A 24,582-nucleotide genomic window follows, 5' to 3' on the forward strand; every position below is an offset into this window, starting at 1 on the left:
GCACTAGTCAGCATGCAATGCTTATTTTGCGAACAAGTTTGTCTTTTATAAAAAAAAAAACATTTATTATACACGGTTTGGGTGTATTTAATGATTGCATCAAATGGCTTACTAGTATTCTTAATAGAAAATTAAATAAGTAATTTCAATATCAAGTACTTTAACACAACATACCAAAACAATCATACAAATGATAAAATATTTTGCATAATACCAGAATATGTTTAAGTATTAAACCAATATTTTAATTATAACATTATTTATGACTCCTTCCTTAAACATTGAGAGTGTTATCCCTAGTGCTTCAAGGCTCAAAACATTCCTCTCCGCATGCGATATCTGTCGTTTCCGTCGTATCCAAGGTAGAAAACATCTTAAACATGTCCGATCCGGTAACAGGTCAAATATTTCAATATATATATGCCTTACTTTATTGTATAATTAAAAAAAATGATGCAATTTTTATATGTCATGCTCATTGTACATTACGTAGAAGAAATTATTTACAAATAAAATACATGTTAGTTAAGTAAATAATTTGTAAATTGAGTCGTTCACATTTTTGAGATGGTATCACAATATTCGTTTAGAATACTAAATGTGTTGCAATCAAACAGTTGATTTTGAGGGGGAAATGTATTTCTGTAACCGTTGATATTTCTATTTTCGTCAAAACCAATATTTTCATTGGAAAAAGAAAACATGCAACTCGTAGATGGTTATGTTTTTTTGTATTTATATCCATACATAAAGACTTCAAGAGATATACTTTTGTTAAACATTGAGTGTCGTGGTTCCAATAAAATAAATACTCCAGGTTGCACTTTGTAAATACAGCTGTTTCTCAAACCACGCCTCTTTTGGGGGAGATTTAGAATATTCAAAAGAAAATTAATTTTGTTTTCATACTGGTTCCCAGTTATGCTCTCTGTGTTCCATCTCATAGAGACATACCTTGGGAGTGTTACCAGTAAATATACATGTGCATATTGTTTACATTGAAATCTGTGGTAACCCTTCATTCGAGGTAGGGGTAGATAAGAAAATTATTGTTAGTTTAAACTCTGAAAAGTTCAGGACATATACTAAAAAGTAAACGTTGATAATATGCCGCACAGCCCTATACTGTGACCTTTGAAAAAAAATGTAGTGCATATGAATTTTCAATTCTATGACAAGATTCTTTTCAAAACTTTATAGTAAAAGGGGTACATATTTAGCCGTAAAAGGAGTCCCTGTGGGAAATTGCATTGTTAATATATACAGAAATGAAACCTCAAAGATTTATTAGAATAGAGTAATTTTCGCTTTTTGTTGTTCCATAACGTGTTTGATTAAATAGTCTTTGTTGCAATTTTTCAATGTTTACTGTAATTATGTGCCAAAAACATGTATTTCCGCAACAATTTTGAAACGAAGTATATTTCCAATTTCAGGAAAAATGTAAGCAAAGCAATAAAGACGGTAAGCTTTGATATTTAGATAACACTTTTAGGGAAACCGATCGAAAATTCAAACTTATTTAAAGTATTCAAAATAAAATAGCCATACTTACGATTTCCTTATAAAACAATGAATTTGGTGTTTGGTAACAAGAACCAAAACGTACACATTCACTGATATCATTTAGAACACAATACAAGCACAAAATATCTACACAGCTGGTGCGTTTTTATGTAGCTGCCACTAATGTCACAACGGGAAATATTTTACCTTCTACGTAATCCGCGTCAATGTTAATATAAATCTTTTGACTCTTTGAAAACAGCTTGACGGAATTAGGCCAAACTTACATAGATTCGTATTCAGGACACGAATTTATCAACCTGCTGGTTAATGTTTGGTCTAATAGATTTCTTTATGTATAATTTGAACACGACTGGCGACACACAGTTTTCTTGGAATGCTTGCTGACAAAAATTATTGTGCGACTTTTGTATTCACCGTTGCTTAGCCACAATGTTTACCAAAAGTAAGTAGTCTGTTGCTTGAATCTCACATATGTTACTTATCATGTCGGTTTAATGCATTATATATAGTCATATTGTACCATCAGTTTTGGTGAGTCAGAAGTCCAGTCAATGCAAGACTCAAATTGGGATTTTTTTACTTCTCGTCCAAACATGAGGTATGTTTAGGAGTATGAGCAATGACTGGATGACTCGAAGATAGAAAGAGGTGTTGATAGGTTTTTTCTTAATTTCTTTCAGATAATAATAAGAACTATGTAGCAATAGGTGTAGCCCTTGGAGTTGTCCTCGCAATTATACTTATTGTTTTGGTTGTTATTATCTACAGAGTAAAACATACAAAATCACTGTGAGTATAAATAAGATTTTTATGGTTATGACTGTATACGTAATTTTTAAGGATATGCAACATTCCAACAGCATGAACTAAAACAGTATATATCTTTAGATTGATACGATATGTCAGAGCTTTCGAATAATATATTGATTTCTTTGAAAGAGGGTTGATGCTTCCTTATAGGTTATTGGTTCACGCGTTCAAAGTGGTTAAGTTGAAGTCATCCATTCATATGATTTACGGACACCATCACAAGTATGTAATAAGTGTGTCACATATGACCATGGATATGTTCCACTTTTCTAAACAATAGATATGTTCTCTTTCTTCTGTTGTTGCATCAAAGAAGGAGATTTATCTCCGAATATGTACTCACTTTCAGCAACATTACGGGTGTAAATAGCAGAGCTTAGTCTGATAATCCTTCCACCACTTGAGATCAGCTCATATTTTAATGTGATTCGTGTTGTGCAGTCTTCTGTGTTCTATGTTATGTTTTGTGAACCTGTCTTTTTGTTGTCACTAGGGTGTTTTCCTTGGTGTTTACAGTTTAACTTCGACTACTGATTGTTAAATGTCTCCTAGGTATCTTTCGTCTTTCTCCTAGCAAAAGATTATCATGGATTGATGTTCGCAAAACTACCGTCAACATGAAAGCAATTCTAAGATTTTTTAACAAAGGAATGCCTACCCAGTCGCTTTCTCACTTTCGTTTTGGCCTTCGCAAATTGCAATTTGTGGGCGATGCTGTAAATACCACGCTCTGTTTACGTTCAAATTTGTCGAACCACTTTTTTACCAGACCTTTATGGGTATTCAAGGCCGGTGAACATCTCCCTTGTAGTAGTGTTGAAACCATTAAACAGTTCAGACTGTCTTAGATATATGCGCTACTTGAATAGTCTCAAAGAATTGTAGGACCTATGTAAATAAACATAAAGGACATATGACACAGGTTGTATACCAAGGTGTTTTTTCTACGAACATTTGCATACAAGCTATTTTTCAACTAGTCATTTCAATTTTGTAATAAAAAATATACCCCCATGTATTTCTTAAAGGAATGGAAATTTTAAACATTTACTAAAAAGATATATCAACCAACGAGGACTTTTGTACAAACATGATTTAGAAAATCTTCTTTACATAAGTATGTTCTAATTTTTTCTTTGAAATAATTATTTTTTATCAAAGTATCACGATTTTTAAATTGTATTCTGATTTAAAAAACAATCATCAGTGACTTTTTCATAAAAATTTTCATAAAAATTGGAACAAATATAATGCATACGTAATCAAACCTTGGGTCATTTAAAAAAAGGGCGTTTATGAAATCGTTTTCAAGTTAAATTGGTTTAAATGATGAAAAAAAAGTCCAAAAATGCATCTTTCCCCTATATATTACTTTTTTTACGTCTTGACTTCTCGAAAATAACTTTTAACGTTAGTAACGTCCTTATATTTACTGTAACTGTATTATATGCCCTTAAATCTATTCTGTAATACAAGAAGTTAAATCTTTTCTTTGTTTTTATTTGCTTTATTTACGTTGATAAATTCAGCACTTTGTAAATTCAGCTGTTCCACAAACCACGACTCTTTTTGGGGAGATATATAATATTTATAGATATTTTGTTTTGTTCCCAGATATAATCTCTATATTTCATCTCATAGAGACATTACTTGGGAATGTTACCAGTATAAATAAACATTGATAGCGGCTGTCTTAATTTCTGAGGAAGACCCAAATTAGAGGGAGGGGTAGAACAAAATATTAATATAAGTTTTAACTCTGAGAAGTTCAAGGCATGTTAGTGATGAAAATATGTACAGCCCTATATTTTGTCATTTGAAAGTTTTCATCCTAAGATATATGTTTTCTTGAAACTTCATAGTAAAAAGGTATAGTTTTAGCCGTAATAGGAAATTCCATTGTCTATATTTACAGAAATGCAACCTTTATAAAGATTTAAAAATATTTAAGTTGAGTAAAATCTCAGAGTTGTTCTTCTTTGATAACAGTTGTAATTTATCTGATAATAGAAAAGTGTTACTGCGTGAAATTCTTTAATCATTTTCAGCTGTTTTGTCAATTTTACAATCTTATGCAACGATGTTAATTATGCATATCGAAATCATGGAAGTGAATACTTTCAAATTGATCTAATATTTTATTGAAAATCGAACAAAGTATAGTACATGTGAAGGTGTTTTCATTTTCACAAAATTTATAAAAGGGAAATTAACATAAGGAAAAGATACTTAATGTATCTCAAAAACTGACCTAATGTGAATTTAAAGTTAATTTTTTTTTTAATAAAACATTCACAATATTTGTGTAATATATTCCCATTCCGTTGTTTACACAGTTAATGTATCAGCATTAATTCAGTAAATTGTCAAAACTTAACTGGCAGACCATCTTGGTCATAAGATTAAACATACTGCGAAATTATAACAGTGCACAACCTGTGTCTAAAACAATTTGGTTGTCAAAATCAATCTTTTGTAAATATATCAGTAACTTTATTTTGCTCTTGAAAGTTTTTTCATATATTTATTCTTCAAGCATCACTGCAAAGACATCAGTTATGACCAAAATATTGTCATACTATATCACTGAAATATAAAATTAGTTATCATTATGATTAATTCTATATGGAATAAAAAAAAATTAAAAAAAGATAATCATTAAACATTTGATATTCACAGGAAAAGGATAAATGCTGAGAAAGAAGAAAACAATGGACGACAGTCAATGTTTGAAAAACTAGAGAATCACGCAGATGAGAATAGGTCTAGAACACCAGTAGAATTGTTTAAAGTAAAGTAAAGTGCAGGTTCATGAAGAATCCAACAGCAAGAACAGTGCAAACAATTCAAAAAAAATGGATGTTAACATTTATGTCGTTTATATGACATTTGAACCGTTTTTTTTTATATCATGATAATTGAAGATTTGAATTATAGTCATTTCGTACCCTAACCATTTCGTACCCTCAATTTCGTACTTTCACCATTTAGTACCATGACCATTATATACCGCGGAGGGATATTAACATGTGTACTATTTCGCACCTCATGGAAGATTCAAATGTATGTCATTTGAACATCTTGTAAGTTTATATGTATGCTATTTCGTACCCCATTGAAGATTTACATGTATGCCATTTCGTACCCCATTGAGATTTACATGTATGCTATTTTGTAACCCATTGAAGATTTACATGTATGCCATTTCGTACCTCATTGAGGATGTATTTATATGTATGCTAATTCGTACTCATGGAAGATTTTTCATGTGTAACATGTCTGGGTAAAAACGTTCATAGACGTATAGTCCTTGTGTCCCTTTTAACGGCATTTGCTGACAAAAATAAAGGCAACAGTAGTATACTGCGGTTCGAAATTCATAAATGGATTGAGAAAAAGAATAATTCCGGGTTACAAATAAAAACTAAGGGAAACACATTAATTATAAGAGGAGAACTACGACACAACAGAAACACAACATTAAAATGTAACACTTATAGAAATGAACTATAATATAACAATGGCCATTTTCCCGACTTGGCACAGGACATTTTTAGAAAACAATTGTGAGTAGTTGAACCTGGTTTTCTGGCATGCCAAACCTCCCGCTTTTATGACATTGTTAGATATAACATTTAAATGACAACATTACATGACAAGACAACAAGACAAATAAATGGGAGAACATATAGGACAGAGAAACACACGAATATGAGCTGACAAAAGGTACCAGATTTAAAATTTAATACGCCAGACAAAAACAAATATCAATAACTAGAAATCAGTTGCAGAACAAATCCTGTAAACAAACAAAGTGTAAATAACACTATTGAAGTGTCCAAGTTCTGCTTAACCAAAGTAATCATCGGTCTTTATAAAATTGTTAGTCTATTGCTTTGATTTTATAAGTGTTATACACTAAAAATAAAAAGTCCAAATATGATATGAAATAGTTAACATGTATTAAGTCCATGAGGTATGAGATGGTAGATGTATTTGGCCCATAGGGTACGAAATTGATGTTATCGTGGGTACGAAATTGATTTTATCGTGAAACGAAATGGTAAATGTTGGTTATGAAAGGCAAATGTTGGTACGAACTGGCAGATGTACGAAATGGTCAAGGTACAAAATGACTTGCTTCTGAAGATTTTGCAACAAAATGCTATCTTTCCTTTGAGTTTTACCATTTTAATATTATCATATTTTTGATTATATACCTTTATCATTTATTTAGTAGTAGATACAGTAGTTTTGAATATTTGATAAATAGCCTGCTGTTTAATCCATTTCGCGCAACTTTGATGCGCACCTTTATTATACCCTTTACCACACCCCTATTTTTTATTTATGTAAGCTTAAGAAATATTTTTCCTCAAAATATGTCCAAAATGAACGGTCATTTGGGCGTGACGCAATTTATTGAATAACGTTATTGTTTGGCATGTGACGTCACGAACGTCAAGTTTTCATATTTTTTGGCACACTAAATGCAACTATAAAAAGTACAAAACACACAAGAAATGCAATTAACAAAATATTTTTAAAACAGCCCGCAAATTGTAATGTAACCCAGGTGCTTCGCATAAGTAATAGAGCAGTTATTTTAAAAGGCTTTTAAAACAAAACAAAAGTAGAACTGAAGGCTACCAAGTGCTATGGATCAGGAAACAATTCATATAATATAATACTCTCCTGTTGAAATATGTGATAAAGCGTATAAAACATGGCAAAATCCGTATCACATGCCTTATCACTCTCGACCAATGTCTTCCTTTGGGCCTAAAGGCCCTTGGGCTGATATTGGTGTCTCGGGATGATACGACATATGATACGGATGTTGCCATGTATTGTTCCCTATGTATTCTTTTACGAAATTTAAAACTAGGTATTGACCATTTTATATATCTGTAATTAAACGAATCGAAACAAACAATTTGTTTTCGATGAGACGTATATTAATCAATATATCCAGGAAATTTATAGTGTATTTATTAGTCTATTCATTTGTAAAATAAACTATTATTATTAATGTTTTTTATTCATATCATTATTTTCATTTTCTCATCATTTTTTTTTATTATAATAGACATAGTTGTATGTTAACAAAAGAGAATTTAGAGAACTGTTATCATGTAAAATTCTTGATATAAAGGTAGCTGAAATTCTAACGGAATATGTATGCACCCGCAACAAAATGTCAATGGCTAATAATTTTACCCCTGTACGAATATAGGTAACATGGGGTTTTCTGCTTAATCAAGGATTTCCATAATAACATAATGTTAAAGATATTATTATAATGATTTTAATTTTATCAGAATTTTTATTTTCCCTAAAGTTTCCTAGCTTAAATCTATACAATATTGTACATGATGTTTGTACATATACTAAATAAGGTTTAACACATTATCAGCATTTTTGTTTCCGTTAAAGTTTTCATAGATGGATTGCCCAACTAAAACTTCCTATGTTTCCGAGCTAGAACGTTATGCAGGGTGTCAGTACAAATACTATTAGTGGAAGATATCAGAAATTTACCAGATATGACAGGATGTTTAACTTGTTAGTCATGTTTATGTCCCGGGTCAAAAAGTTTTGTCGTTTACCTTTGTCGTTACATAATGAAGTAAAAAAAACATTTTTAAAGACTTCCCCATTTTGAAAAATTTACAATTTTCTGTATATGTTGTCACATCACTCCTACATCCATCAAGACACCTTGGACATTATGTAACTAGATATGACACTCACGTTTACATTTTGAATTAATCACATTCACTTTTATTTAGTTCCTGGTAACCCTGCAAAATTTGAGATTTGAAGTCTAACACGATGAACAACAGTAATTTTTTATATATAATATAATAGATTATAACTATTACAGGGCATAGAAAGTGTTTTTGAGACATATCCGTTTCGAACTGTACTTCTGAACAGCCTACTGTTTACTGTAAAATCAAATGTTTGTGGTAATATATTCATTCATACAGCAGGGCATTATATGTGTCTAGGTTATTTATTAAATTCAACATGCTTTGAAAAAAACTTACGATAATTTTTAAGCCGTTTGTGAGTTTGATAAATCAAGACTGAAACCGCCATGTAAATTTTGAATAATAAAAATGAATCTAAAGAAATTAAAAAAAGTAATTTTATATAATGACTTTTTTTTATTCATTGTTTCATTTCGATTGAAAATAAGAAACAAGTCTATTCTTATATAAGAACACGCTAACTTTTGACTAATATAATGAATAGATATACATAAACATGCATATAGCGAAATGTTACACACATCTGCCTTTTCAGCCAAATGTTATAATAAAGTTGGTTTTTTTTTGTCACAGAACCGTATAAATGTATTTTAAGATCTTATTTGTAGTTAGGAGGGAATAAATGTATATATTTAATAATAAGATATGTATTAAACTTTGTTTTCACAATTTTTGTTAAAAAAATTTAGAGCAACACGCTGATAGCTTCATGCGTCCGACACGCTTTCATCAGGAACTTTCAAAGTCGAATATTTGAAAGCCAAGGATAAACTATAACCAAAAACAGTTGAAGAGTAATATTACCATAAAGCACATACAAAATAGGCAAATTCATCAAAAGATACCTTATGTAAGGGAGTTGAGACCTGAGTTTCTGTATAATTTCATAATTCATAAACGGAAAATTTGAGAAAGGTTTGTTTTCAATCATGTCAGTACCACAGTGCTGACTTCTGAGTTGATAATACCATAGGGGCCGCAGTTATATTCAACGTGTAAGAGGGGATAAAAGAACTTCCTTATTCCTGTTTCATGGCTTTTCATTTATTGCCGTACAGATTCTAGCACACTAGCCCACACGGCCAATGACTATGAAAATAAGAAGACGTGGTATGATTGCCAATGAGATAACTCTCCATAAGAGACCAAAGGACACCAAAATCAACAACTATATGTCACTATATGACCATATACAACGAGCAACCCCGAAATCGCATAGTAAGCTATGAAAGGCCCGGAATGACAAATGTAAAAAAAGTAAACGAGAAAACTACATGTAACGGCCTGATCAATGTACAAATCGAAAAAGAAATATGATAATCAGCAAAGAACGACAACCGCTGAATGACAGACTCCTTACTTGGTGGCTAGAATTCAGTTGCTCTGGAAGGATAGGCATTTCCTGCTAAAAATAAGAACACCCGTCCTGTTTCTCATGCACATACAAACCAGTCGACAAGACGTTTTTGGTAGGTCACAATCGAGTGAAAAGGGACACTATTGGTTTAAAAGAGGGACGAAAGATACCAAAAGGACAGTCAAACTCATAAATCTAAAACAAACTGACAACGCCATGGCTAAAAATGAAAAAGACAAACAGAAAAACAATAGTACTCATGACACAACATAGAAAAACGAAAGAATAAACAACACGAACCCCACCAAAAACTAGGGGTGATCTCAGGTGCTCCGGCAGGGTAAGCAGATCCTGCTCCACATGTGGCACCCGTCGTGTTGCTTATGTGATTACAATTCCGGTAAATAGTCTAATTCGGTAGGTCACATTCATTAAAAGCTTCCTTGTAAATCATGATATTAAATTCAATCAAAGGAATATCAACTTGGGATACATACTCAATATCCGCGCGCCGTAGGAATGTTGCTACATGGATATTGAAATTGAGAAGATCAATTCAATGGTTTTTTGGTAATGTGTCTTTGTTGGTTTTTTTTGGGTTTTTTTTTATATCTACATGCATATGTTTGATTTCCAAGTATAATGGTCTTTCTCCCTATACAACTGTACTACGAGATTTATACACCCTCTTTCTAGAATAGGGCGTACACCTTTTTGTGTTCATTGACTGTTTTAATCTCCTACTAAATTTACAGTATTTGAAAGTTGTGTTTCCAATTGATGGATGTAGTCGTATGATATATAGGACCTTTGGATAACACATTATGCATTTTTCATTGTCACCAGTTGATGGCATAGACCCATTTGTTGTTTAGTGCGACTTAATATCATTCTTTTTTTTAAATGGCGATATTGTAAAATACATTCAGGTAATATTTTCCTCTACTCCTTTTGTTTTCTAATTATTTTTATATGGTTTGAACTCTCATTTTTCTCGTTTTAGGTTCATTTTGAGCAGAACTGTATCTTGATTTCAGAAAGTAAGCTCAGTCCGATCATGGTACACGTACATGTGCTACAGATGATTTGAAATATTGTACGATAAAATCCCTTGTGCAAAATTTCACTTCATATTCTGAAAGATGTTATTGGATTCAAATAATCTGATCCTCCTATCTAAGTACACATACATAGCTCAATATACCTTCTACGGACGAATGTATATATTTGTTCAAATTTTTCAACATTATTCCTTTAGAAACCAACAAAATCAACCCTGTAAACACTTTTGTGTTGACGTTATTCATCAATGTTATTTTCATACTCATAAATAAGTTGATAACAAAAATTTAATTTATTAGAAATAATATGGGTTTTCTTTCAAAGAAATATATTACCTGAGATGTCTGACTTACTTTATTTTGCCTTTTAATTCTAGCGCCACTGTCTTTTGTAGAAACGCGCGTTTGGCGTAAATACGAAATTTCAATCCTGGTATCTTTGATGAGTATATGTACAACAACTGGGTCGATGCAACTGCTGGTGGAGATTTATTTCCTCGATGGTATCACCAGCCCAGTAGTCAGCATTTCTGTGTTAACTTGAGTTATCAATTATATGTTCATAAAAATAATTTTGAAATACTTAGGCTTTTATGCCTCAAGAAAAGATAACCTTAGCTGTATTTTGCAATACTTTTATCAATTTTCAATGCTCTTCAACTTTGTACTTATTTTGCCTTTTTATCAAGTATTGATTCGAGCGTCACTGATGAGTATGATGAATCTTTTGAAGACGAAACGCGCGACTGGCGTAAATATGAAATTTCATTCCTAAACTTAAATGTCCATCTCATATATTCACATCGTCTTATTAACTTCGTTTACATGATACATTTTCCCGGACTATGTCAATTCTTCCGCAATTAAAAACACAGGGCATGTGGATTTGGTTTGCGGGGTTATATCAGCCTGATATGCCATATCTATATAGCACTAGGTCGATGCATCTGCTATCTGACTTTGTATAAAAATGACACCTAACATCCACGTATTCCAATATCAAACCGAATTCCGAGAGCAAACAATCTTATTCGGAAGATTCCGTATACAATACTAGAAGTATTTTATTGTAATTATATTACAAAATATTGATCACATGATGCTAGTATTGCTAGACTGGCAATGCCTTTACATCAATCCGACATTAATTTAATGTTTCGACGGTTTTTTGTATTATATGCAAATGATAAATGTATAACATTTATAAAAGGGTTTAAGCATTTTAGGCCCGACATCATCAGGGATTTACCTATATCAATTTATTTTAATTTTGTTGTAGTCAATATATCTGCAATATGTTTATGCTTTTTATAAGCTAATATTGGTTTGCGTGAAAATATTTCGTTGCAAACTGCATCCTGTTTTAGTAGATCCCAATGTTTGCTAATGCATTGTTTTAATTTATGAATGCATGGATTAAATTTCGTTTCCAATACTAAAGGAATTTCCTTTGTGTTTTGTTTGGCCTTTTTCTGATTAAATCAGATCTATTACATGATAATGCCTGAGTTATATACTTTTTGATTTCGATTCTTTATTAAGTTCAATCTAAACTGTAACAAAATATATTGTGAATCAACATCACTATTTGTTGTTCTAATGTATCTGATTACTTCGCCATTGATAAAACCTGCAAATACATGTTTACTGTTACAGCTTTTACGATCTGGATAAAGGAAGGCATGTGTCGGTTTAAACTGTGTTTGTTTTCACAACCAAAATATTGTCATTAGAAAATCTAGTTCCTTTGAAAATATTAACATCAAGAAATATTATTTCTTTAGATGAGAATTCTAGGGTGAATTTCGGGAACGGATGATGATTATTTGCTAACTCTAGCAAATCCTTTATTTCCTTCGAATCGCCGTGATATATCAATATAATATCATTACGATAACTTCCATAAAAAAATATATTTTTTCTATGTTCAAATTTAAAAAGAATTTATTTCATAATTTTATACATGAGTAAATCACAGATTGCCGGGTTTGGCACTGCTCCTATCGCGGCTTCTATTGTTTGCTTATATAGCTGTCCATTAAAATCAAAAACGTTGTTCTCGAAAATTGATCTGAGGAGATAAATTAAATCATCCGTCGGTGGGCAATTGATTTTGTAATATGATTTATCAAACTGATCATACGAAATTCTAACTGCCGATAATAATTCATCAATAGGGCAATAAGTGTACATTGATACTACATCAAAACTACACAGCCAGCAATCTGCAAAAGGCTTAATTATTTCAAACTTGTATATTAGATCAGACGTATCCTCAATATATGTGTTGTTTTTGTACCATAGGAACTAAACAAAATCAATATAGCGTCAAATAAATTATGTGACAGTACCAATCTGAGATATGATTGGCCGACATGTTAAACCCATATTTATTGATTTTTATTAATTCCGATTCATTTAATCCGTGTATTTTATGTAAGATATGCATATACCCAGGCCCATAATCAATTTGATTACCATTATTAAGGTAATTACATGTGGAATAATCTATAATACCTTTGGTGTACATGCCTTTGACATATGTATTGATATCACATATAAGTGCTTTCAGAGGCTTTAAGGTCAAAGTTTTCCAATTTTGTGTAATGTTGTGTATCTAATTGGCGATCGCCATCAAGAAGGAATTGACCTTATCTAAAATAACAACATTGTTACTTTTAGTTCCTGTGTGTGTCATTGGCTCAGTACGGACATGATTTATAACAATTTTTTGAATGCTTAGATATTGGCGAGTTTTGGATGTGTCTATGGGCCACATCTCCCGGCCGGAAGTCAGAATAAATTTCTCGGAACGTCTCGAAAGTTTTCGGTTATTTATACAGGTCTTAACAGGTAGTTATCAAGTCTTTGATGAGGTCCCTTGATGACCCTTAACACTGCAATTATTAGTATATGTTTTAACACGATCCCTGTACACTGTGTAGGTCAATTATAACGTGGCAGTGTCTGTTGTCTCGATAACATGTAAACTAATTATGTTTGAAGATTGAACAATGGGATATTGTGTATTTCATCATAGACTTACGAGAGAGAACATTCTGGTCAGAATATTAATATTAGATCGGAAAACAGAAAGATAATATTCTTATTAAATTTATTTTATTCAATCCGAATCAAACAAACATATAATATATATAACATATATTACTGTATTTATGTTTCTGAAGAAACTAACAATGATTGAAATCAGAATGTTTTTAGAGTTGCGATTAAGAAATAAACATTTTATATGTCAAGACACTCTGCTTTGGTATTTCTAAATATTCATTTGTACAGGAAACATAAAAATTAAATCTTAATAAATTCTTGCATCATACAAAAAATGTTTAATAACACAATAATCTTTATATGTCTACGTTATTATTTTCATACCATTTTGTTATTTGGGTTTTATAAGTAATTATTTTTGTTTTTTTGTTTTTAAGGAATGAATGTAATATTTTTTCTGTCTATGAAGAAATAACATAAAAAATTTGGTGCACAATGAATAACGCGCGTAGCGGGTTGTTTAACAGTGTGCACCAATTTTTTTTATGTTATTTCGAAAAGACAGAGACAATATTACAGTCCTTTCTTATAATTTAATTCTAAATTCCATTTTAAGGGCAACCGATACAGTAACTGGAAAGGTAATGACGTTGCTAACGTAAAATGTTATTTTCGCGACGTCAAACTGTGACATATCGGGAAAAGATGCATTTTTCGACTCATTTTTATCATTCAAACTGTTTTAATTTGAAAACGAGTTCATGGACCCCTATTTTTCAAAACGGTAATTTGTTTCATTTTGCAGGGAGATTATGTGTGTTATGTACCTGTATTGTATGGTCGTATGTGTTTCGTAGTTAAGTCGTGAGAGTTGTGTCCCTTTGTATGATGATGATGCTATCTGTCTCTTTGAAATAAACGTGCTATGGAAATAGATGTGTTTTTATTGCTCTTAAGCAAATATAACTTTAGCGGCATGTGGAGGCAAGTATATGTCCTAGATGTGTTTTTATTGCTCTTAATCAAATATAACTTTAGCGGTATGTGTAGGCTAGTATATGTCCCCCCATGTACGTAATATGTGACCCCAACTTTATAAAACTGTAAATAGAGGATTTGTTTTAATTTTGATAAACATGCAGCAAAAAATTATGTATTTTCCTCAATTCATGAACATTTGATAAATATGAGTTATTGTTTAGAATACTCCTAAAATACAGAAATTAACGGTTATTTAACAAAAAACAATTTGTGTCTATCTTTTATAACAAAAAAGTTATGTCTTTCTTTCGAAAAAGAATTTACGGCCACAAATCTGAATTTTGAGCAAATATACAAAATTTCGATCTCATTTTACTCAAAAAGTAGCACATGAAGGTATATTTTTTATAACATATTTGATTTAATCAGGTAAAAAATAGCCTATATGCAAATTTTCATGACTGTATCGTATGCCCTTAAACCGTAGAAAACCATGAAAAAACGTTGATGACGTCACGGTCACATGACTATATTATGTATATGGGCTCATAACAAAATAACGTCAGCCAATCAGAAGACGCTTTACATTCAAAATCAAATTATTATTACATATCCATAAAAACGGAAAGTTAAGATAAATTTATGAAATATTCAAATTTTAAACGGTCTTGAATAAATTTACTTGTGTGTTTTCAATTCATACTTGCATGATTTTGAATCCTTGCAGCTCACATCAACCGTAAAAATAATTTACAATTATCATTACCATATTTAATTATTAACGACCATAATGTTGATTATTTTATACTGTTTTAGTATGGATTTAGAAGCCTTTGCTTATATTTTGCATAGTAATATATTCAAATAGTGGAATGTTTGAATTTGAAAATAGATTCATTCGATAAATAAAATGTTCATTAGTAAATACTTGGTGTTCGTGTTTATTGATATTATATATATTCAGAGGATTTGAAAAAAAAATTACTAACAGGAACGTTAGTTTATTATGTAATTTCAATTCAAATTTTGTTTGTCTGTTTTAATAGTTTAACCTTATAGCATCTACATACTAGTACTATGGTACGGTTTTGAAAATTATATTCATTGTGTTGACCAACTATCCGACATGTCTTGATTCATTTACAGTAAAGATCACATTTCAAAAGCACACTATCGGTTTGCGTTCTCAAATATTCTGGATAAAATGTCAATCAATCCGGAGTCAAAACATTTAATGTAGACCGTTTGACATTCAAATTCAACTATTAGATTGTCCTGAGTATCAGTGAGATGCGTTCTATTTACAATTTCGTGCGCTAAAATACTACTTGCATGTAATACTATTAAATTCACTCTTGAAAGCTTATGTTCGTTTTCGTTTTCTAAATACAGGACACGGCAGAAAGAGTTTTACATGTGACTTTCAAGCACGGTCATCATAACTAACGGCATTCTGACATCGAATTGTTTCTATTTTATTAAACTTTGTCTTATCGGGGCCTTTTATAGCTGACTATATGGTATGGGCTTTGCTCATTGTTTAAGGCCGTACGGTGACCTATAGTTGTTAATGTTTGAGTCATTTTGGTCTTTTGTGGGTAGTTGTCTCATTGGCAATCATACCACATCTTCTTTTTTATATTTGATCTGTTAAGCTAAGGATTGTCTACCCAAAGAATAGATTCCTTAACTTTGTAATGTACATGTATTTAGCCTTTTAACTTTTTTCATTCAAGCGTTACTGATGCTTTTCTTGTAGACTTTTAAACTCGTGTCGCGAACATCATTTTAATTCTAGTATCTTTTTATATCTATATACTTTTTTATATAAATTGGTCATTTCGAAAGTGTGTAAAGGTATTCATAAACTTCTGAATTAAAAAATTCTTCGGCAAAACTAAGTTTCCCTGTATAGTGTTTGACTTGATTTGGGAAAATCAGGAAATCCTTAAAATTTCAGATGTTTCATGAGACCAAAATAAGTCTCTTCATAAGAGGCCCCAATCAATTGCATACCACGGGTTTCACCACATACAACATCTACCATGAGAACAAAATATAAAGATATGATAGATAAAATAATTGCATCCAACATTCTAGATTATAAAGCAAACTGAGTGCATAAATTTATATTGCGATAGGTTTGTGCAATTTTGCATAAATCATCCGGTAAGTAGAAATTAGGATTTGCCAAAGAGTTATAATCGGAAACATTATGTACATTTCCAAGTAATAAATAAAATAATCGAGCTTTGAAATAACTATTCACATAGAAGCTCCAAATATATACTTTCAACTGGCTTCTTCTATCACAGTCAATAATTTCAATTCAAAAACAAACACAAATTCAGCAACAATCTTTTGGTGACCCGGCAGTCAGCGGTCTTAGGTTCATGTATTGCTTTTCTTTTTTTTAAAGAAAGCAACTTGTTCTGAAATTGTCCGTTTAAATTTCGAAATTACAATGCAACTAACGCTTCGTCTCCCTTATGGCAAGGTGGTCTTCGAAGAATTTGGTTATGTGTTTTAAATAGTCCTTTTCAGTCATAAAGTTCTTCAACAGTTTCAGTTCTTATACATCATTGGCTTTCAAATATCCGGCTTTGAGCGTACCTGATAAATCTAAGTCTCGAAAAGCGCTTTGGACACATGAAATTCATGATGTGCAGTTTTCATGTTGTACTAAGTATATGATATAGAACTAATTTTTAGTTATGATTGATTTGCGACTACCAGTATATATTATCAATATTTTGTATGTGAAGTTATGAGAAATAACATTATGATCAGGTTCAAAGCTATTTACCTTGCAATTGTTGTACCTTGGGGAAAAAGATTAGTTATATTTTGATGGAACATGATGAAGTATTATGTGGCCTTCAGTTTATCAAATTTGCTTAAGCTCTTTACAGATACTATATAAACTACACTACTCACTACTAGCTCGCATGGCCTTTTTCTACAGGCTTCCTAATTTCTAATGATAAAACAAGGAAAAACAATAATGTTCGTAGAAGTCCTATAATATTTGCTTTTTATATATTGTAATGCGTTCGTAAACCGATGAGAAATTTTCTAACCAACCGAACCAACTATAAGATCAGACAGACACTAACAACGAACCAAAAGAATTTAACAGGAAATATAAACGCTCAGGATAATTACTATAGTACTGCTTCCGAAAACTGCATATCAAGTCCACATAATTTCTAGGTAGGCGCCAAGTCTTTTAATGTGTGTGTGTGTGTAAGACGGATTGGATTTTTATATGTTATGAAGAATCAGATCAGTCTTTACGTTGATGTTCTGCATGAATGTAAACACAAAAACGTTTCAAGTGTATTGCAATTTTTATTCTACAGGCATAATGTTAATAACAATTTGAACACGAATTAACAGAAATAAATCACTTAAAACAACAATCATCAATTAACAATATTCCGTATAGATTAGATGAACAGATAATACTTTAAAACAAAAATTTCAAAAAGCAACATTCAAGAAACATAGATTCTATCAGCAACTCTCCATATAAATAAAGGCAACAGTAGTATACCGCTGTTCAAAACTCATAAATCCATGGACAAAAAACAAAATCGGGGCAACAAACCAAAACCGAGGGAAACGCATTAAATATAAGAGGAGAACAACGACACAACACCGAAACGCAACAGCACACAGAAACGGACCAAGCAACAGACAATACACCACGAGAATAACAAATATAACATCAAAACCAAATACATAAATATGGGATAGACAAGTACCGTGCCACGTCTTATCTCAAAAATAAGAGAAAACAGAAATGACTCAACGTTAAAATGCAACACACACACAGAAACGAACAATATTATAACAATGACCATCTTCCTGACTTGGTACAGGACACTTTTAAAGGGGAATAAAAGTGGTGGGTTGAACCTGGTTTTAAGGCATGCCAAACCTCGCACTTTAATGGCACAGTTAAATATAACATTGAAATGAAAACAAAATATTACAGGACTACAATACAAATAAAAAGCAGAACATATTAGACAAAGAAAAGCATGATTAATAGATAACAAAAAGCATCAGGTTTAAAATTCAATACGCCAAAAACGCGTCTAGTCCACACGAGACTCACCAGTGACGAAAAAAAATTACAAAATTGTACAGCACTGAAGATCAAAAGTTGAAAAGGTTTTGCCAAATACGGCATTGTTTGTATGCCCAGGATAAGAACATTCATATTATATAAAACAATTCACACTATTGCAAACAGTAAATTTTAACAAATGAATATGAAAGAGATATACATAATGAAACTGAAGTAAAAACTAATTACAGAAAACTGATTCCAGAAAACTAAACCCGAATACATAACGCCCAGATATACAAGACCGAAAGTGAAAAAAATACAAAGTTGTACAGCACTGAAGATCAAAAGTTGAAAAGGTTTTGCTAAATACGGCATTGTAATATGCCCGGGATAAGAACACTATTATATAGAACGATTCATGTTATTGCAAACAGTAAATTTTAACAAATGAATGTGAAAGATATAAACACATGAAAAAGACTGCACAAAACTAAAGTTGGAAGAAATATACAGACAAAACTCTGTAGAAAACATCAATAAAAATTTAGACACTGCTATCTGTCAAAATCGTCACAATATATTTGCGCGTAATAAACAATTTACATTGTTGCTATTAGGAAGCCTGTAAATGATGCCAGTCTGTTACCATGGAGTCGTTCTGTCTGTTTATTGCTGTTTCTTCTACGGGTCACTTCAATGCTATCACCTTTCTCTAGTTCTAAAATCGCTTCCATGTCAGCAGTATTATAATTTTGTTGTGCAGTGCTACGAGCGACTTCAACACCGTTTTTGTTCATTTGCAAATGAACTATATCCTTACTTTGCGACATCCCTGTACTTCCGAAACGATACAATCCATTTAAAGGCACCATGAATTTTCCTGTTTTCGGATTGTAACCATTACCAATATTAGTGTATACATGATCAAAAACTATTGTTTGACTTAACTCAAGGTTGAGATCTTTGGTTGAGATTGCATAGAAAGCGATGATTCCGTGCTTAGTCCCATCTAAAGAGAAAGAAAACACATCAAAATAGACATTTAGTGGCAGTATTATATATAAAAATATTTACTTTAAATAAAGACATATAATCGTCCGATTATAATAGTTATTTAACAATGGTATGAGGAAATAGACATTATTTGGATAACTGGAAACAAGATACAACAATCCCATGATACAGGAAATGAGCCATGTCAATGGAACAGCGTTTTCATTGGTGCTGTTCATCATCTGGATCACAGTCACTGGAAGAACTGAAACTATAACCTTCAATGAGACATTCTTTTTTTACTTCTTTGATTTTATTTGATATTCACCGAAAACCACTATAAACGAAGTTCATTGAATACTACAAAATAAAAACAACAGTTTATAAATTATATGTGTCCGAAGCGTTTTCTGAATAAACCTTTCTCGGAAACTCTCAAAGCAAAGAATGTATACGAAACTTATCAGTTGAAGAGCCACTTGAAAAAAAAGGACCTAATTAGTTTTGCTGAATTATATAGAGTTAAATAAATTAATCAATTTAAAAAGTAAAGTACCCTGATATTTAAAATGAAAAAAGTTTGCGTTTGCAATGTTGCAAATGGATGGATCCAACAATGTGATCACACATATACCGAACTTGTAAATAAAGAAACAGCAACAAACGACAACCACTGAATTTCAGGTTGGTTTACTTGGAATAGCACATGCAAAATATGGTGGTGCTAAGCATGTTTGTTGGAGCCAAACATTCCCCCTAATCTTCGACAGTGGTGAACCGGTACAACATAAGAACAAACTACAAAAATTAGTTAAATGCTCATAGCGGCCAGTGGATATTTTGATCTTAATATTGTTATGTTTATCTATATTTGGAGGAAATAAACCACAGAAGAGCAGCTACAAATGACGGTATGGTACTGCTTTGGTCTCTGGTGGATACAAATGTAGTTGTCTCATTTGCAAGCATACCGCAAATCGTGTTTTAAATGTAAAAAATCAAAGAGAAAAAGGAGGGAGAGAACACAGTTACTGCTGTAAAATCACTTACCGTTAGACTTTTCGTTGCCTGTTGAGTTCCTCGAGTCCCTCATAACATTCAATATCTCGTCTTTTGAATCTTTTATAAGTTGAGATATTTCTAAAAGTAAACATGATACATTATCGTGCCATGATATGTTTGTGTATGTTTCCTAAACACTTTATTGGTATCATGTATAGAGTCTGTGTTTGTCAAATCAATTATTGAGAAAATTGATACAATATCAGTGAAGAAAACAATACATTTAATTGGTTTGCATGCTCCTAATACTAGAGTCTAAAACACCTAGTTTTATCTCAATTAATCATTCAGTCCGAAATACAATGTCGACAAAATCAGGTTGTACATAGACTTGCCCTTTCAAATATTTTGGCCACGAGCATCACTGAAGAGACATGTATTGTCGAAATGTGCATCTGGTGCAAGAAAATTGGTACCGTTAATGTTATTACTACCACTGGGTCGATGCCTCTGCTGGTGGACTGTTAGTCCCCGAGGGTATCACTAGCCCAGTAGCCAGTACTTCGGTACTGGCATGAAAATACGGATTTTTTTTGTTATTAAAATTTGCTGTAATAAAATTTAAGAAATTATCATAAATTAAGGAATGAATCTCCCTCATGCAAAGCTCTCATTCTTTTCACGGATTTGGCTTTACTTTTTAGATTATAGCTCCTCATCTTTTATTCAAGCTTTAAATTTCAAATATGTTGGCCACGAGCATCACTGAAGAGACATGTATTGTCGAAATGCGCATCTGGTGCAGGAAAATTGGTACCGTTAATGTTATTGGATAACAACAAAATAAATAAAGGTTCCTCAGATCGTAGTGTTTGGCTGCGATTCATGATGTCTGGGTAAAAGTGCAATTTTATCGTCAAAAAAATAAGTCAAAACATATAGGAAAATCTAGATTTGGACATTATCTTTTATAATATATATCATTTCTCTAAATATCAGCTCAAGAATGTTAAATCTGCAAATTTGCCGCAGAAATTTTTTGTTGTTCCCTCGCTGGGATTCAAACTGATGCTATTGGGATATCGAGACAATACCGCTTACACTGTGCCTAATATATATAATCATAAAAAGTACTCTGCCAAAATTTCCGAATAATTTTATGAAGGTTGGACATACTTATTTGTGTCTAAATAACTTTTATCCGAGGCGTTATCTGAATATATACTTCAAAAACACTTTGTCATTTAATAATTGATAGAATACAGATATGATAACATATGTTGAAAATTTTACTGTGGATGCTTTATGTTGATCATAAAATATCTACTGTCTAAGATTCACAAAATTCCAGGAATGGTTGATAAAGATATTGATGTTGAAAAACAAATTAATCACAGACTGAATCTAAACATTGACAACGACCAACCAATGAATGTAAGATCGCTATATCCCGCTTTGGTGACATTTTCCCACGTTCTCAGAAAAAGGTGAAATTTAAAGTATATATCATGTAATATTTAGCGGATACGGAGTACTTATACATTTGTTATGATCATGATAACCCTATATGTATGTATATGTGTTTATTGCCCTCATGTTGATTTACTGTTGACCTGTTGAAACAGTTCATGAAAATGACGGTATTCTGCTCTATGTGCCACCTTTTTTGTTTGGTATTCATGAGGGGATACTTGGAATTTAGTTTTGTAATAAGAAGGACAAAGGTGTACTACTTTTGTGTCGTGGATGGATACCAAATATCCTGTGGGTTTTATTTTCCATCAAAACATCTGATATGAGTTTGGCGATAATTTATTCTAATTTCTTGTGCACTAATAATAGAATTGTGAAAAGGGATGTTTCAAGAAATAAATGGCAAATTTCATGATAAGGAGTTTACTTGTACGATTTATAATTTGTTTTTGTATTATCTCTTTATAGTGACTTTTACGTTACTTGATGGCTATAATTAAACAACCATTACAACACCAACTACCTGCAGGCTTCTTTGAGCGTGGTAGATCACAATGAGACAAAGAGACTAGTGAGGCAGTTAATATTGTTCTTAGGAGATGAAAACATCAATTCGGATACCATAAATTACAAATCAAATGACATTACATAAAAAATTCCAAGTGTTTCTATGTGTTCACACTAGAATTAAATGAAAAACATGACTGTCACACTTACTAAAATTCTGGATATTCCCTCTTCCTTTTTCTTGCTCTATCGAAAAAAAAAGATAGCTCATTAAAATCGCGATTGAATATCCAAGAATTAATCCACTAACTGTATATACCAACGTACGATTTCTGCTCCAAAATGTCTGTAATCGGCTCATGTTTGGTTCGTTGACAATTAACCAACTGTGAGGGTGAAATATGACTTCAAACGGTAATTCAATTAAGTACAACGTAAAAACAGACACAGAAAGTAATTAGAGTACTTTGTACTTCATATGTTTATATAATGTAAAGTAGTTATAATATCAATTTCAAGTGCAAGAAATTGTTGCTTTAAATTACACTTGACAATTTTCTTTATTATATGTGCATACTGTATGAAAATTGGCTGTCGTTCTCATTCTATATATTTCAACATGTACAGGAATGTAAGATTTTTTTCAGATAACTAGTTTTCAGTTATTCAGTAACAACCCGGATTTTAACGAATCGTCTTGAAGGGCATTTAGAACACAATCGTCTAACATGTGGTATATAACGGTAGCAAAATAGATCCAGACATCTAACTTTTGAAAAAAATATCTCAATAATTTTCTTTGCCCTTTCAAAAAATGCTAAAACTGAAAAAATAAGTGTCTCCTTTGTTAAAACAATTAGTAGAAAAGTAATGGGTATTATATAGTCTTGCATTGGGACAGTTAAAAAGAAACTGTTAATTGAAATTAATGTGTATTGAATGTTCTTCACATGTAAGATTACATGTGAAACACAAAAAAAATCTCTAAACTTGTACCTAATAAAAATTAGAAGAAAACAGGAATACAAACCGTTGGTTTTCCCGTTTGAATGGTTTTACACTAGTAATTTTGGGGACCTTTATAGCTTGTTGTTCGGTGTGAGCCAAGGCTCCGTGTTGAAGGCCGTACTTTAACCTATATAGGTTTCTTTTTGAATTGTTATTTGGATGAAGAGTTGTCTCATTGGCACTCACACCTCAAATTCCTATATCTAAGCAATGTACAGATGCGTTTGGTTAACAAGACAATACATTAAAATCATAGATCACAGTTATGTAAATTTGTTACTTTTAAAAAACAGTATTCAGGTGGTTTTTTTCGGAGGGCGTAATAAAACGCAAGTATACCGATGTTTAAGTAATGTTAATGTCATACATTAAAGTATAAAACATCCAAACTATGAAATAGTAATTGCATTAATCACAAAAGATAATGATACGAATTTGTAGATATCTATTGTTGTGCATATATCACTAGTCATACCGTTCCAATATCCCACCATGCAGGCACTAAATAGTCAAAGTTAAAGTCAGGAACATAACAAGACCGGTTTTGATGTTAGACTAACTTAAGTTAGTTCATGTTGTTTATTCTTTTGTTTTCTATGTTGTGTCATGTGTACTATTGTTTGTCTGTTTGTCCTTTTCAGTTTTAGTCATGGCGTTGTCAGTTTTTTTTTTCGATTTATGAGTTTGACTGTCCCTCTGGTATCTTTCGTCCCTCTCTTTTAAGTGACATGATTGATGTCAGTTTAACATTAGGGGACAAGTAGTATGACGTTATATACTGAACGACTTTAGAAACGCAACATTCATTTTATTGATTTTTTTTTAACAAATCTTTTTTGATTCTCTTACAACTACTTTTCATGCATATCATGCTTCTTTCTCCTTACAAAAAATCAAAATCTGACTTACCTGTGGTTATTGAACATACCGAATTTTTGAAGTCGCACGAATTTCTTGAAGCGAAATTTTGGTCCTATGAAAGATTGTTTCAGGTTG

At 31.8% G+C, this 24,582-nt stretch overlaps 1 protein-coding gene and 1 long non-coding RNA gene across 2 annotated transcripts; one reads left to right on the top strand and one right to left on the bottom strand.

The window, feature by feature from the left end:
- The first annotated feature begins 1,435 nt into the window (after positions 1-1,435).
- Positions 1,436-8,203, top strand: LOC134715552 (uncharacterized). Its single transcript, XR_010106748.1, has 3 exons — positions 1,436-1,464; positions 2,211-2,319; positions 5,020-8,203. It is a non-coding gene; the product is annotated as an uncharacterized LOC134715552 (long non-coding RNA).
- A 10,887-nt stretch (positions 8,204-19,090) lies between these two features.
- Positions 19,091-22,999, bottom strand: LOC134715553 (complement C1q-like protein 3). The gene is made up of 3 exons (XM_063577794.1): positions 22,789-22,999; positions 20,647-20,736; positions 19,091-19,612 (listed from the first exon to the last, which is right to left on the bottom strand). The coding sequence occupies exons 1-3, from the start codon at positions 22,937-22,939 to the stop codon at positions 19,203-19,205; spliced, it is 651 nt and encodes a 216-aa protein (XP_063433864.1). The 5' UTR covers positions 22,940-22,999; the 3' UTR covers positions 19,091-19,202.
- Positions 23,000-24,582: the final 1,583 nt, after the last annotated feature.

Source organism: Mytilus trossulus, chromosome 4 (genome assembly GCF_036588685.1).
Source record: "Mytilus trossulus isolate FHL-02 chromosome 4, PNRI_Mtr1.1.1.hap1, whole genome shotgun sequence".
Lineage (NCBI taxonomy): Eukaryota > Metazoa > Mollusca > Bivalvia > Mytilida > Mytilidae > Mytilus > Mytilus trossulus.

Coding starts and splice junctions, on each gene's coding strand:
- LOC134715553 (XM_063577794.1), bottom strand. CDS start 22,939: ATGAGCCGATTACAGACATTTTGGAGCAGAAATCGTACGTTGGTATAT. Junction 20,737..22,788: donor AGGGAATATCCAGAATTTTA/GTAAGTGTGACA, acceptor GTTTACTTTTAG/AAATATCTCAACTTATAAAA. Junction 19,613..20,646: donor AGGCAACGAAAAGTCTAACG/GTAAGTGATTTT, acceptor CTTTCTCTTTAG/ATGGGACTAAGCACGGAATC.